At 42.2% G+C, this 15,041-nt stretch overlaps 1 protein-coding gene and 1 long non-coding RNA gene across 2 annotated transcripts in view; both read right to left on the reverse strand.

Moving 5' to 3' along the window:
* Positions 1–5,524: 5,524 nt before the first annotated feature.
* On the reverse strand, positions 5,525–9,707 carry LOC120979605. The gene is made up of 2 exons (XR_005774331.1): positions 6,188–9,707; positions 5,525–5,899 (listed from the first exon to the last, which is right to left on the reverse strand). It is a non-coding gene; the product is annotated as an uncharacterized LOC120979605 (long non-coding RNA).
* A 1,207-nt stretch (positions 9,708–10,914) lies between these two features.
* The window catches only part of RGS5 (regulator of G protein signaling 5), a 133,608-nt gene continuing 129,481 nt past the window's right edge, over positions 10,915–15,041 (reverse strand). Inside the window, exon 5 of the mRNA XM_040408464.1 lies at positions 10,915–13,389. Coding sequence (XP_040264398.1) covers positions 13,228–13,389 — 162 coding nt within the window. The 3' untranslated portion in view covers positions 10,915–13,227. The remainder of the gene's footprint in view (positions 13,390–15,041) is intronic.

A 15,041-nucleotide genomic window follows, 5' to 3' on the forward strand; every position in this document is an offset into this window, starting at 1 on the left:
TGTCAATCACTGAGGTAGTGGTTAGGTCAACAAGTCAGGAGGATGAGCAGCGTGAGGAAGGGGAAGAGGAGGAAGAGGCGGAAGAAGCAGTGCGGTGGCAAAAGGGAGAAGGCGGGCCACACCAAACAGGCCTGCAACTGTTCCCTGGAGCACACCCTTGCAGAAATCTCCCTTGCCAAGGGGTAGGTGTTCAGCAGTCTGGCTCTTTGACAAAAGAATTGTAATTTTCAACCTGTGCCATACAAAAATGAGCAGGGGCGTGAACCCTAGCAACCTCACCACCACCAGCATGATCCGCCACATGGCATCAAAGCACCGTAATAGGTGGGCCGAACACCTGGGTCCAAAATCTGTGTCTGCGGGTCACACCACTGCCTCCTCGTCCCTTGTGTTATGTGCTGGCCAATCCCCTGTCCAAGACGCAGGCCTGGATGCCTCCCGCCCTGCACCTGGACCTTCGCAAGCACCATCAGCGACCACATCCACTTCCGTGTCCCAGCACAGCATCCAAAGGTTATTACCCCAGGCCTTTGAACGCAAGCGCAAATACCCAGCCACCCACCCACAGGCCATAGTACTAAATGCGCAGCTTTCCAAATTACTGGCCCTGGAAATGTTGCCATTTTGGCTTGTGGTCACTGAGGCCTTCCGCAGCCTGATGTCGGTGGCCATCCCGCGTTACGCAGTCCCCAACCGCCACTATTTTTCAAGGTGTGCCACGCCCTCCTTACACCAAGATGTGTCCCGTAACATCACACGTGCCCTGACCAACGCAGTTACTGGGAAGGTCCACTTAACCACGGACACATGGACAAATGCATTCAGCCAGGGACGCTAAATTTCCCTGATGGCGTACCCTGGAATGGCACAGGTGCTACCGACGCCAAGGATTACGGGTCCTACGTCGATCAGGGTTTCCACCAGGACCTACGTTAGTGGCTCCAACCCCCACTTCTCCTCCGCCTCCTCCTCCACTTCCACCTCCGAATTATCCATGTGCGGCTCCAGTCAGTCATCAGTCGGTAGCTGGAAGCAGTGTAGCACTGCAGTGGGGAAGCAGCAACAGGCCGTGCTGAAGCTAATATGCTTAGGGGACAAATAGCACACCGCCGCAGAGCTGTGGTAGGGGATAAGAGACCAGACTGAGTTGTGGCTCTCGCCACTCAACCTACAACTAGACATGGTTGTGTCCGATAATGGCCGTAACTTGGTGGTGGCTTTGGAGCTTGGCAAGCTCACACACATCCCATGCCTAGCCCACATCTTAAACTTAGTGGTTCAGCGGTTTCTCAAAACCTACCCCAATTTGCCAGAGCTACTGGTGAAGGCCGCGTGTGTGCACATTTCCGCAGGTTATCAATAGCTTCAGCCGGTCTGTCAACGCTGCAGCAGTGCTTGAAGTTGCCAGCTCACCAGCTGTTGTGTGACGTGAGCACGCGCTGGAACTCGACATTCCACATGTTGGCCAGGCTTTGTCAGCAACAGAGGGCAGTAGTGTAATAACAGCTGCAACATGTTTGTCGCCTTTCCAGTCAGCTTCCGCTATTCACAAGTGAGGAGTGGGCATGGAAGTCTGACCTCTGTGAGGTTTTAAGAAACTTTGAGGAGTAAACACAGATGGTGAGCGGCAATAACGCTATTATCAGCGTAACCATCCTACTTCTGTGTCTACTCAAATGTTCGCTGTTAACAATTAGGACCATGCTTTGCATGTGGAAGAGGTGGAAATGGGGGAAGACAATACACAGGGTGATAGCCAGACCACCCTCAGTTCGTCTTCTCAGCGCAAATTGGACGATGAAGAGGAGGAGGAGCAGGAGACGGTTGCCTCCGCTACAGAGGGTAGTACCTATCTGTTCTGCGTGGGTGGGCAGAAGAGGAGGAGGAGATTGAGAGTCTTGCCTTTTGGTACTCTGGCACACATGGCTGACTTTATTTTAGGCTGCCTTTCCATTGTCCCGCGCTTTATACGCATTTTAGACAACACAGATTACTGGTTGTTCACCCTTCTCGACCCCCGCAACAAAGAGAACTTCTCATCTCTCGAGCAAAATAGTGCAATACCAGAAGATCCTTGTTGAAAAATTGCTCCAAAAATTTCCATGTGACAACACTGGCGGCAGAGTCCGTAGTTCCTTGGGCAACCGAGGAGGGGAGACAAGGGGAACACACAGCAGTTCCAACAGAGGCAGGGCAACACTCTCCAAAGCCTGGGACAGTTTCATCACACCCCGCCAGCACCCTCACCCTGATGCGCGGCCTAGTGTCACAAGGAGGGAAACATTTTGGAAGATGGTCAAGGAGTACATAGCAGACTGTGTCAGCGTCCTCAATGATCCCTCAGTGCCTTACAACTACTGGGTGTCCATGCTGGACACGTGGCACGAACTGGTGCTCTACACCTTGGAGGTACTGGCCTGCCCTTCCGCTAGCGTTTTGTCTGAGCGGGGATTTAGTGCTGCTGGTGGCATTATAACAGATAAGCGTATCCGCCTGTGAACTGAAAATGCTGACAGGTTGACTCTTATAAAAACAAGAACAAGGCCTGGGGTGACCATGACTTCTCAACTCCACCAGAGGAAGGGTGATGAACATAAAGCCACTTTACTGTAAATGTGTTTTTTATAATGTGCTGAATACACTGTATTCCCATGCACCCCTTCCACCACAAACAAGGGTACCGTATATGGTTGAATCTTCCTTTTCTCATCCTCCTCCTCCTCTTCCATCATATCAACATGCTTATTCGTCACATGCCCTCGCATATATGCCCTTCGCATATAAAGTTTTACAGGGTCAGCTCACCAGCAGGCCCTCACCTACAATGTTTTACAGGGTCTGCTCACCAGCAGGCCCTCGCATATAATTTTTTAGAGTGTCAGCTCAGCTGCAGGCCCTCGCATATAATGTTTTACAGGGTCAGCTCACCAGCAGGCCCTCACCAACAATTTTTTACAGGGTCATCTCACCAGCAGGCCTTCACCTACAATCTTTTACAGGGTCAGCTCACCTGAAGACCCTCGCATATAATGTTTTAGAGGGTCAGCTCACCTGCAGGCCCTCACCTACAACCTTTTAGAGGGTTAGCTCACCAGCAGGCCCTCGCATATAGTTTTTTACAGTGTCAGCTCACCAGCAGGCCCTCACCTACAATCTTTTAAAGGGTCAGCTCACCAGCAGGCCCGTACCTTATATCTTTTACAGGGTCAGCTCACCTGCAGGCCCTCGCATTTAATGTTTTACAGGGGCAGCTCAACAGCAGGCCCTCACATATAATTTTTTACAGGGTCAGCTCACCAGCAGGCCTTCACCTACAATCTTTTACAGGGTCAGCTCATCTGCAGGCCCTCGCATTTAATGTTTTAGAGGGTCAGCTCACCAGCAGGCCCTCACTTAGAATCTTGTACAGGGTCAGCTCACCAGCAGGCCCGCATCTAAAATCTTTTACAGGGTCAGCTCACCTGTAGGCCCGCACCTAAAATCTTTTACAGGGCCAGCTCACCTGCAGGCACACACCTAAAATCTTTTAAAGGGCCAGCTCACCTGCAGGCCCTCACCTAATTATACCTAATAGGTAATTTGCGCGCATGCTGCCTTGCTTGGATGTGGTAGCCCTCTCCGGAATCAAACCCTGAATCCCCCTTACCCGTGGTCACCGTGGTTGGCACATCGAAAGTCGATAGGGCAGACATCCGAATGAATCGTTGCCATGACGGGGACGTGCGATCGGCCCTAAGGTTATCTAGAGTCACCAAAGCAGCAGCAGGCCCTCGCCCCTAATATTTTAGATCGTCAGATCAGCAGGCGCTTGCTCCAAATGTTTTTGAGGGTCACCAACAGGCCATCAATCATAATTTTTCAAGGCTGTGTATGATGCCCTCTTTTATGTATAACAAAGGGTGTATTCCTTGTAATTTTTGGCAGCCCTTTCACTTAGTGCATAAGCTTTATGAGTGTAGGAGTCCCACTACATGAATAATTGTACCACAATGTGATTGAGGCCCTCCTTTATGTGATATACATGTTGTATCGGAATGCCTCTTCCTTGTAATTTTTGGCAGCACTTGCACTTTATATACAATTAAATATACAGGAAAGAAAGTTTCCCAACAATTTTTAATCTAAAATCGATTTTATCTTTGGTTTTATGCGTATTATTGTCAGTCTGTAAAAGTGACGTACTACTCGGACAACATCGTTCCTAGCAGCGACCTGGGAGTCCAAGATGCATCCAGACATCCTCTCCATGCTGTTGCCGAACCATTTTGGTGGTGTTTCCATCAATTTATGACCTTTTCCTATGAACCAGGGACCAGAATCAGAGCAGGGGGTGCCTGGTTTAATGCTCGGGTTCTCCCATTGACTTCCATTGTGCTCAGGTGCTCGGTAGAGCACCCGAGCATCCCGATGTGTTCGGCCCGAACCGCCGAGCACTATGGTTCTCGATCAACACTAGTAAGTATCCTATTTGCAGTTTGGTACATTTCTTACCACACTTGATTCATCATTGGTAGGGACTCATGGCAGATGGCATATGGACCCTCAGTATACCCATCACATCACACACACCATTTGCATAGCATTTTTTCATTCACTGTTGTTGGCACCAGCTTGGTCCCATTAGGACTGATTACACAAACACAAGGCTAGTTATTACTGTTTATTTCACATGCAGTGTTACATAGAGTATATATAATGTTAGCCAGAAAGTTGCAAAGAGAAATATTAATTCATATGCAGTACATGCAATACATCACCATCACAATCCGCCAGTAGACAGCCGCAATGGAATAAACCCTCAGTAGCTATACTGCTGCACTTCCATATTAGGGGCTGTTCACGTCTCATTTTTAAGGGGGATGGGGTGCTTTCCATTCTATAGTGTATTTTTATCAATGAATGTAGCTCCCATTCCTCCTTGGAGTGTTGTTTTTTTTTTTTTTTTTCAAATGTTCCTTATTTGCAGTTTTCTCTTATCCCCTATGCTTGAATCCTGGTTTATAATGTGTCTGCTGTCCTATTAGGCCTTAGGGCGGTGAGTTGAGTGACATTGTGCATCCTACATTAAAAGCCTCCAATGCAGGACGTAACCTACAGCAACTGAATACCAAACTAGATTTGCCACAAGGTGTAATGGTAGGCCAATAACTTTAGAATGATTCAGTTTTGGTACATTGTGGAATTTGAGGAAAGTGATATAACAGTGATATCTGTTGGACCGAATACATTTATACTAGGAGCACAACCCCTTACATTTGAGGCTACTTTCACACTCGCTGCAAGCAGTGTTTTGGTGTCCGCCTCCAAAGTGGAATGGAGACGGAACGGAGGAAAACTGATGCATTCTGATGCATTCTGAGCGGATCCTTTTCCATTCAGAATGCATTAGAATGCAAACTGATCCGTTTTGGACCGCTTGTGAGAGTCCTAAACGGATCTCACAAACGGAAAGCCAAAACGCCAGTGTGAAAGTAGCCTTATATATGTTAGACACTCTGTACATGAAAAAAGGTAGACAAACATATACAATTTCACGGTTATTTATTTATTTTTGTTTAGTTTATACGTTTACAGATATACATACATATTGTTTCAAATGAAGATTTGAAGACATCCTCTAAGAAAAAAGGGTTACATTTAATTGATGGAAACGTAATGTCTTACATTTCCATCCGAGATGTGAACAGCCCCTTAGCTATATTGGTCTCATTATTCGTTGGTATATATATTTGCCAGCAAATGTTAATTTAGTTTTTATTTTTGGGAACGAAGTGTGAATCTATTGATATCAGTTGTGTCACATTGTACTTTAAGCAAACTACAGACTGCAATTTATTTTCTTCTTCTATAAGGTTTCATGCACATGGCAGAGATGTGTATAGGGTGGCTGTAGGGTGACCTGTAGCTCCGTATAACAGAGCCAAAGGCACTCTATGGGATTTTTATGGTGCAATGCTTTTAGGCAGAGATGTGTATGGCGTGGCTGTAGGGTGACCTGTAGCTCCGTATAACAGAGCCAAAGGCACTCTATTGGATTTCTATGGTGCAATGCTTTTAGGCAGAGATGTGTATGGCGTGGCTGTAGGGTGACCTGTAGCTCCGTATAACAGAGCCAAAGGCACTCTATGGGATTTCTATGGTGCAATGCTTTTAGGCAGAGATGTGTATGGCGTGGCTGTAGGGTGACCTGTAGCTCCGTATAACAGAGCCAAAGGCACTCTATGGGATTTTTATGGTGCAATGCTTTTAGGCAGAGATGTGTTTCGGGTGGCTGTAGGGTGACCTGTAGCTCCGTATAACAGAGCCAAAGGCACTCCATGGGATTTTTATGGTGCAATGCTTTTAGGCAGAGATGTGTATGGGGTGGAGAACACACCTGTAATATACCATATGATGGAGCATGCCACCACAGGAAACCTGAACAGAGATATAGTATGGCACTATAAAATTCTATAGGTGCCATTACAGCTCTGTACAACCCGCAACCACAATACAGTCATGTGCATGCGCCCTAACTGTAATACTTGAACTAGGACTTCGAAATAAGCATTACAAGAAAAGCCAAGGAAGATACGGTACTTTGGAGGAAGACCCTATGCTCTGCACTGTGCACAGTCAAGATAGTGCCTTTTAGATTCTCTGCGACTGCCTAGTAACTAGAAAACATAACACGGCCGTGATTTAAGTTCATCAATATCCTTCTGGTTTCTCTCTGTGACCTTTTTAGGTATGCTTATAGAGACAGATATTTTGAGGAGAACATTTTGTTATCTGGGAAATAACCTGGCAGGGTTTCTAACCAAGAAGTGATGCTGCAGAGCAGAAACATGCTCGTCTCTGGCTATTACAGCGCAGTTACTTGCCGCACGTCATTGCAGTGTTTATAGCCTCTTCTAGTTTTATCCAAGTACCTCCTAGGGACACATGCATCAACTTGTAAAACAGTGCGAGATGGTTTATCTATGTCCAAATGATAAAGGGAGTCTGCTCATGATAGACTTTAATGACCCACAGTGGGAAAGTTGAAACAAGGTTGATCTACTCCCTGGAGTGCGGGCGCCAAACATTTTACTGCTGGCGCCTAATTGTATTTATTTATTAACATAGATCACTGAGTGTATCCCTTCCCTGGTTACTGAGCAAACAGGTTGACTCAGAAATCGTAGCTTCAAAATGTCAAGCGCTGTATGTTCCCCCTATGACTTCAGAGATGTGCAACACTAGAAATCTATGGAATGACTGATAGATGGGGAGCCAGACACGTGTAACCTGCAGATTTTTTGCTGCTTGAATCAGCTGGAAGATAAATTTAATACATTTTAGTAGACTGAAATATAACGTCACACTGATCTGATCAAATATATATGCCTCCCATCGTCAGTGGTGAAAGCAGGAGGTGACATAATGCCCAGTTGTATGATAAAAATATAATTGTTTTTAGTTTTTTTTAGCATTAATAGCATTCCCACTGCTAGTTGTTCACATAATGATGTGCAGCTAATGATCCACTCAAGAAGTATTATAAGATGCCATCATTTCTGTCAGTCTTGGCGATGTAATCAATAAAGTCATTGCAGGAATGTTTGCAAGCACGTCATTATCGCCATGCAAGTGCAGAAAACGTATAGCGAGGTCAAAGAGCAGCTATAATATATATTAATATGTAGGAGACACCATCTAAGCTTTCTCTGCAAGTCCTTGTACCAGTAGAAATAAAATCAGTGCCTGCTATTGACTATTCCCACAGATTAGGTATTAAAGGTAATGTCAATAGTCTATGAGCCATGGTCAAGGAACGTGTGGCATGTGTAAAATACCCCACCATGTGGTGTGAATTGCTCCTACGCATCTAGGAGTCTACAGACTACAAACCCTTTTGTAGTCGTGTCCTGCAGTCATGTGTTACCCCACTCCCTGTAGATGTAGATGCATTGGAGCAATGAAACATTTGAATGTGTGTTTAAAGATGACATTGACATAGTGATCTTTACCAGTGTATGACCAACATATTTCATAATGGTTAAAAAACATAGGAATGTACTTAGAGTCCACATTAATGACGCTGATCTTATGTCATCAATCTATTGTAAATCCATAAACATTACATGGATTGGTAATTATTGGCCATTGTAGACCTTCACTAAACTTTGTAATATGGGCTAGGTAGGAGGAACAGTTTAGACACCAATTAAATTTTTTTTGAAGAGACTTTGAAATAGATGATGTTTGTGAACCATGTAACCTAATAGACGGATGTGGCATTTAGAGTGTAACTCTCATTCTTTTTTTATTTTTGTAATGTAAAGGGGCAGTGATACTTACCATTTTTGTAATATACTTTAATTACTGAAATAGTAAATTTCTATTAGATAAACAGCTCTAAAGTGGCCCGTTTTGAGCCTTAGCAGCAACACTCCTCTGTCCTCTGACTTGCGTTACACTGACTGTGGTATGTAAATAGAAGACAGAGGAGCGTCACTAAGGCTCAAAATGGACTACAGAGCTATTTTTTTAATAGAAATGGATGATTTCAGTAATTAAAGTATATTACAAAAATGGTCAGTATCACTGCCACTATACATTACAAAAAAAAACTAAAAAATGAAAATTACACTTTAAGCTGTCCCGGTGGTCCCATTAGGTGGAAACTAACCTCCTAACCGCACCATAGCCCTAAACACCCCTCCTAGCATTCTGCCTACCAATGTACTAGTCACCAGTCACTAGCACTTGGCATATTTTTTTGTCAATCTCTAGTAATCATTTTTACCATCTGTGACAGGTGTCTCATATTGGCTGACATGAGAGTAATCCTATCCATTCACCTATTTCCATAGATCAACCACTCTATATCTCATAACTAGGGTTCTTATACTAGGACAGTCTACAGACCAAATAATACCAGATCATTCAATGATAAAGTGCTTTACTCTTTTTTTGGACTTTTTTTGTACGGTACAGGAAGCTTGGTCCTCAGATATATTTATCTGCTAACTATAATGGATTGTACAGAACATTAGACTGGCATTTCTCCTGCAAAGCAAGAATGCAACATATAACATATTGCAAAAATAACCACGGTAGAAGACACACTGCTCAATTTGCAGGTTACTGAGCTGTGCAGAACTCCTATAAAATTATAACAAGCAAAAAGCATTAAAATATTGGTATTATTTTCTGTTATTGCCAAGGTGTCCTGCTTTATATTACAAGTAGCTGACTTGCTCAAATTGCTATTGGATTCAATGGGCTATGACCCTTTTGTAGACAATGTTACATATACCGTATTCAAACAGGGCAGATTTGTTTGAAATTTATGTGACTGAAAATTCGTTTCAGAATGGAATTAATTTGCTAGAAAGCATGTGGACTTCTGCAAGCCCCATTCAGAATAATGGGATAGCTGCAGAAAATTCTGCAGCAAATCTGCTGCATGTGAATAGTAGACACTTCTATGTGTTCTTTTAGTTTGTGTATATTAAACTGTTACAGACCGCCTTATATGACTTAAGCATTAAGATGCTTTATGAACGTTTTCTCTCTTATCTTGTTTGCTTTTAAATATGCTTTAGGGTCCATTCACACGTCTGTAAGTGTTTTGCGGATGCGCAAAACATTGACATCGGCCATGTGCACATGGCCGGCACTATAATAGAAAATGCCTATTTTTGTCCGCTATTGCGGACAAGAATAGGACATGTTCAATTTTTTTGCGGAGCCGCGGACCGGAAGTTCGAGGCCACGGAACGGAAGTGCGGATGCGGAAAGCACACTGTGTGCTGTCTGCATCTTTTCCGGCCCCATTGAAAATGAATGGGTCCGCACCGGTTCCGCATAATTGGGGAACGGATCTGGACCATTCTTCATACGGACGTCTGAATGGAGCCTAATGCCAATTTATCATGCTTCCTTCTGGCTGACTGAATAATTTGTAACATTTAAAGGCTATGAACACCTTTGGGGGCAATTATGTTATTATTGCATTGTACTCATTGAGAGGTAAAAAAATCATTTTTTCAATTGGTCTTTATAAAAAATATGGAGTCCTTTTTTCTTTACTGAGCTAAGATGCTCTAGTAGCAGCCTGTGGATTTTCTCTCTTTTCCGTCAGTTGGTGAGCTGACAGGCTTCTTATCTCTGCTCTCTGACCTTATAAACACTCATTAAGGCTCAATCCTTATCTTACTGATTAAGAATGTGGCCTAAATAAGTGTTTATTATGACCTCTTAGTAATTTATAGATAAGGGTTATTAGATGACTGGCACAAAGTCAAAGTGAAAATAGGATTCACACAGCTTGAAAAACAGTTAACCCTTTGTGACAGAACGGCTGAATATTTTTTAATAAAGACCAATTGAAAAAAAGATTTTTAGCCCAAAATGAGTAAAATGCAATAATAAAATAAATGCACACAAAGGTGTACATAGCCTTTAAATTAAGTCTATGTTATATGGATAAAGAGTTTCCTGTATCCAAAACAAAATCCAAATCGAATATTTCATAACTATTGCAAACAAATAACGACAAGTACTCTAATGGTGGTAGCCCGGCTAGGAAGACAAGTGGTTTCTAGGCAACCTGAACTGACGCTACAAAAACACTTAGGGGAAAACTAAAAAAATCTGTAAAACCACAAGACCGAGGATAACAGAGCCTAAGCTTTCTACTGGGTGTAACCTATTGTCTACAATTAGACTGTTGCTGACTAGAAGCGGTATAGAAAACCTGTGGACCAATATTAAAGGGGGTTGTCCTGGATTAGACAAACATGGCAGCTTTTTCCAAAAACACCACGATGTCCATGGGTTGTATCTGGTATTGCAGCTCAGCTCCTTTGGAGTCAATGATGCAGGCCCGTGGACAGGGGCAGTGTGGATTTTTTAAGAAAACAGCCATCTTTTTCTAGTCTTGGACATGCCCTTTAATAAGCAACCTATGCATTCACTGAGAGCAAGTCAGAGACCACTGATAGACTCTCAAATTGGCTACCTAAACTGTATACATGGGATTGATACTCTTATGAGAGAAAGATTTCATGATAACTATGATATGATGCAATATGACCAAAGTCATATGGCCTTCCTACTGAACCAGTCCTAGCAGAGAACACTTACAACATCTAAAGGGAATTGCTGCCTTTGCTTTGATCCACCTCTACAGGATGATAATCCGAGCGGTGTTTCCATAGTTTCCATATAAAGTACTGTCCTAGGTTACACGTAAAACAATTATTCAGCCCACGTGCCTGCCTTACAGAAAGGATCCCTCATGTACAGGCTGCTCTTTGTGTAAATCTCACCAGGTTTAACACTTAACAGGACATGGTACAACTGAGTTCAATGATTCAGGAGATGACACTACGTATTGAGTTGGACAGAGATAGAGATGCCTATGGGAAAATGTCATGATTGCCTCAGGTTACTGGACCAAACTCTGGTTTTAAGGTGGCTATACACATTAGATATAATTTGGTAGCTGATGGAACAAAAGTTAAACAAACATCTGGTGAACCTTTAGTTCTCAGACACGGCCAGTTGATCAAATTGGGTGTACATTGGGTGATTGAGGAAAGACCTTTCTAGGAACGTTCTTTCAAAGAAAGATCTGACTTCTTTTCAAATGATAATGGTCTGTCATCAGTTGGCTGAAACAATCGTTTATTGTTAAATTTTAACCAAAGAACATTTGTTTTGGTTGAAATTGTCCATTTTGATCAGCTTTAGACTAATGTATATGGTCACCTTTACACCTCAACAGAGAACAAATTGTTTCATTTATTGTTAGCTTTAGCAAAACCTTAGCTTATTTTTTTTGGGCCTACTTCTTACATATACACATCATATTAGGGATATGTCCTGCTCACACTCAAGGCTAGGAGGCCATATGGTCATCTGGACTATATTTTTACTTATGAGAGAGAAATTAGGTGCCAAATAAAATAGTAAACTGCATTATCTAGGAATTACTTACTTCTAAAAATTGATAATGTACTCTCTAAGCAATTAGTATTTTTTTCTTTTTGAAATGTTACAGTCCCAGATGTAAAAATTCATACTGACCCGCATGGAGTAGCCATCCCTCTAGCCTCATTTACAGTATATTACCTGGAACGTTCAGTGCCACCTTACCACGTAAGGCCCCATTACCATTACTGAGCTCTCATCTCCATATGAAATCATTTAGGTTCCCCTGTACTTCTGAAACTACCCTTTATCATACCTTTCTGTAATCTTTTCACCCCATTCCCGGAACCTTACAACATGTCTCCTTCACAAATACTTATCCTGGAGCTGGGAATACCATCCTAGAGGGTAAGTTTTGCCTTCAGAAAATAACTTACTGTGACCGTCTCTGCAGGTCACTAGGACGTGTACATCCATTGTGAATGCATTTTTCAGAAGCTGTGTTAAAAGGTGTACTGTAATATGTCAATGTCATATTATAGGGAAGCATTACTATGCCTTTAGTGTTTGGAAACTTGAAGCATTCCTCATGGTCAGCAGTCTTGACTCACAAATTAGCAGGGAATGTGCCTATGTATGTTAAATAGGTTACTTTTCAATGGCATCCAGCTTAGAACTTCTATTCCTCCGGCTATACTAGAAGTCTACACAGAAGTTCTTTGAGATGACTTTAAGGTGTACTCACCATGAATCATGATCAGCATGAAGAGGGCATTCATCTGGAACACTCTACTCCTATGCAGATCAAGGCCTTGATGCATTAGCGTTAACCTTGGCTCTAATCCAATAGTTGTTTTGTGGTATTTTTCTGCTAATTTAGTTGTGTGGTAGATATCAATTTCTGCTCAGACTAAAAATATCCCCAACCCCTAGACGTATTACATATGGCTTCTTTTACTAATCCATGATCTGTTGTGCAAAGTGCTGTCTCAAAACCACAAGGGGCAGGTGGGGCGATAAATGGAACGGACCAAGCCACCGCAATAATTGCATTCCATATGCTCTTCTACTACTTCTCACATCATCAAGAACTTTGTAAATGAATTAAATGGGATAACTTTTTATATTATTTTTTTTACTATTTATAATAACTAGCAGAAGTTGTGCAGGCTCTCTTTAATCTGTGAAATAATGGACAGATTGGCAACAACAGTCAATTGAAAGGGCCCATTAGAAAAAGCAACTGCAGAAACAACAGATCAGCAAACCAGAGGGTGAAAGTCAAGGCGTTCTGGGGGTGCCCTGCACAGCTCCATCACACCGCTACTTCACTAGCTCCTGATAGATGTCTGAGCGGATAAATCTGGGCAGAGAGTCTTTCTCCATTAGAGCGAAGATCTTCTTCTGGGCCAGTTCAAAACTTGAGGGTGATGGTTCCACCAAGTTCTTCATGGTCACAGCTTTGGTGAAGTGATCAATGTTGACCTGCCCAAAAAAATAATGCAATTATTAAAACTGTCTCCTACAAGGAAATGATCATGGATTTCAGATTGATGCATTTAATTTCATACATTTATATTTGCAAGTGCTTATGTGCAAAGCAAGCAACTAAGAAAAGGCAATACCTTACACTAATATATATTACACAAATATATATATATATACAGTACAGACCAAAAGTTTGGACACACCTTCTCATTCAAAGAGTTTTCTTTATTTTCATGACTATGAAGGCATCAAAACTATGAATTAACACATGTGGAATTATATACATAACAAACAAGTGTGAAACAACTGAAAATATGTCATATTCTAGGTTCTTCAAAGTAGCCAACTTTTGCTTTGATTACTGCTTTGCACACTCTTGGCATTCTCTTGATGAGCTTCAAGAGGTAATCCCCTGAAATGATCTTCCAACAGTCTTGAAGGAGTTCCCAGAGATGCTTAGTACTTGTTGACCCTTTTGCCTTCACTCTGCGGTCCAGCTCACCCCAAACCATCTCGATTGGGTTCAGGTCCGGTGACTGTGGAGGCCAGGTCATCTGGCGCAGCACCCCATCACTCTCCTTCATGGTCAAATAGCCCTTACTTTCAAAGTTTTCCAAATTTTTCGGCTGACTGACTGACCTTCATTTCTTAAAGTAGTGATGGCCACTCGTTTTTCTTTACTTAGCTGCTTTTTTCTTGCCATAATACAAATTCTAACAGTCTATTCAGTAGGACTATCAGCTGTGTATCCACCTGACTTCTCAACGCAACTGATGGTCCCAATCCCATTTATAAGGCATGAAATCCCACTTATTAAACCTGACAGGGCACTCCTGTGAAGTGAAAATCATTTCAGGGGACTACCTCTTGAAGCTCATCAAGAGAATGCCAAGAGTGTGCAAAGCAGTAATCAAAGCAAAAGGTGGCTACTTTGAAGAACCTAGAATATGACATATTTTCAGTTGTTTCACACTTGATTGTTATGTATATAATTCCACATGTGTTAATTCATAGTTTTGATGCCTTCAGTGTGAATCTACAATTTTCATAGTCATGAAAATAAAGAAAACTCTTTGAATGAGAAGGTGTGTCCAAACTTTTGGTCTGTACTGTATATATATATATATATATATATATATATACACTGGTATGTATATATTCTGTATATATATATTTCTTTTTTTTATGTATAACCTCAACAAATTAATTTTTAAATAATTCTAATTATGTTTTATGTTTAATACAAGTGATTTGAAACATGAATCCCTACTAGAAAGGTTCTTAGTAACGTCCAGGCGCTAATACCTTGCAGTCTGGCTGTGACGGGCGTTATTCCATATGTTTTTGATCACTGTTATTTGATGCCATGTGGTGCTTAGGTTGGGTGTCTGCATTTATTATACCAGCAAAAAAATGTCCATATATATTTGTGCATGCCTTTAATTAATATATTTGTGTTTCATTTGCTTTTCATATGTACTGTCTATCTTTTTAATATTTATCTACGGTATGTATGGTTATCCAGAGCTAGAAAAATGTGCTGCTTTCTTCCAGAAACCCCACCACACCTGTCCACGGATTGTGTCTGGTATTGCAGCTAGACTTGACTGACGTGAATGAGGCTGAGCTGCAATACAACACGCCGTCTG

Source organism: Bufo bufo, chromosome 9 (assembly GCF_905171765.1).
Source record: "Bufo bufo chromosome 9, aBufBuf1.1, whole genome shotgun sequence".
Lineage (NCBI taxonomy): Eukaryota > Metazoa > Chordata > Amphibia > Anura > Bufonidae > Bufo > Bufo bufo.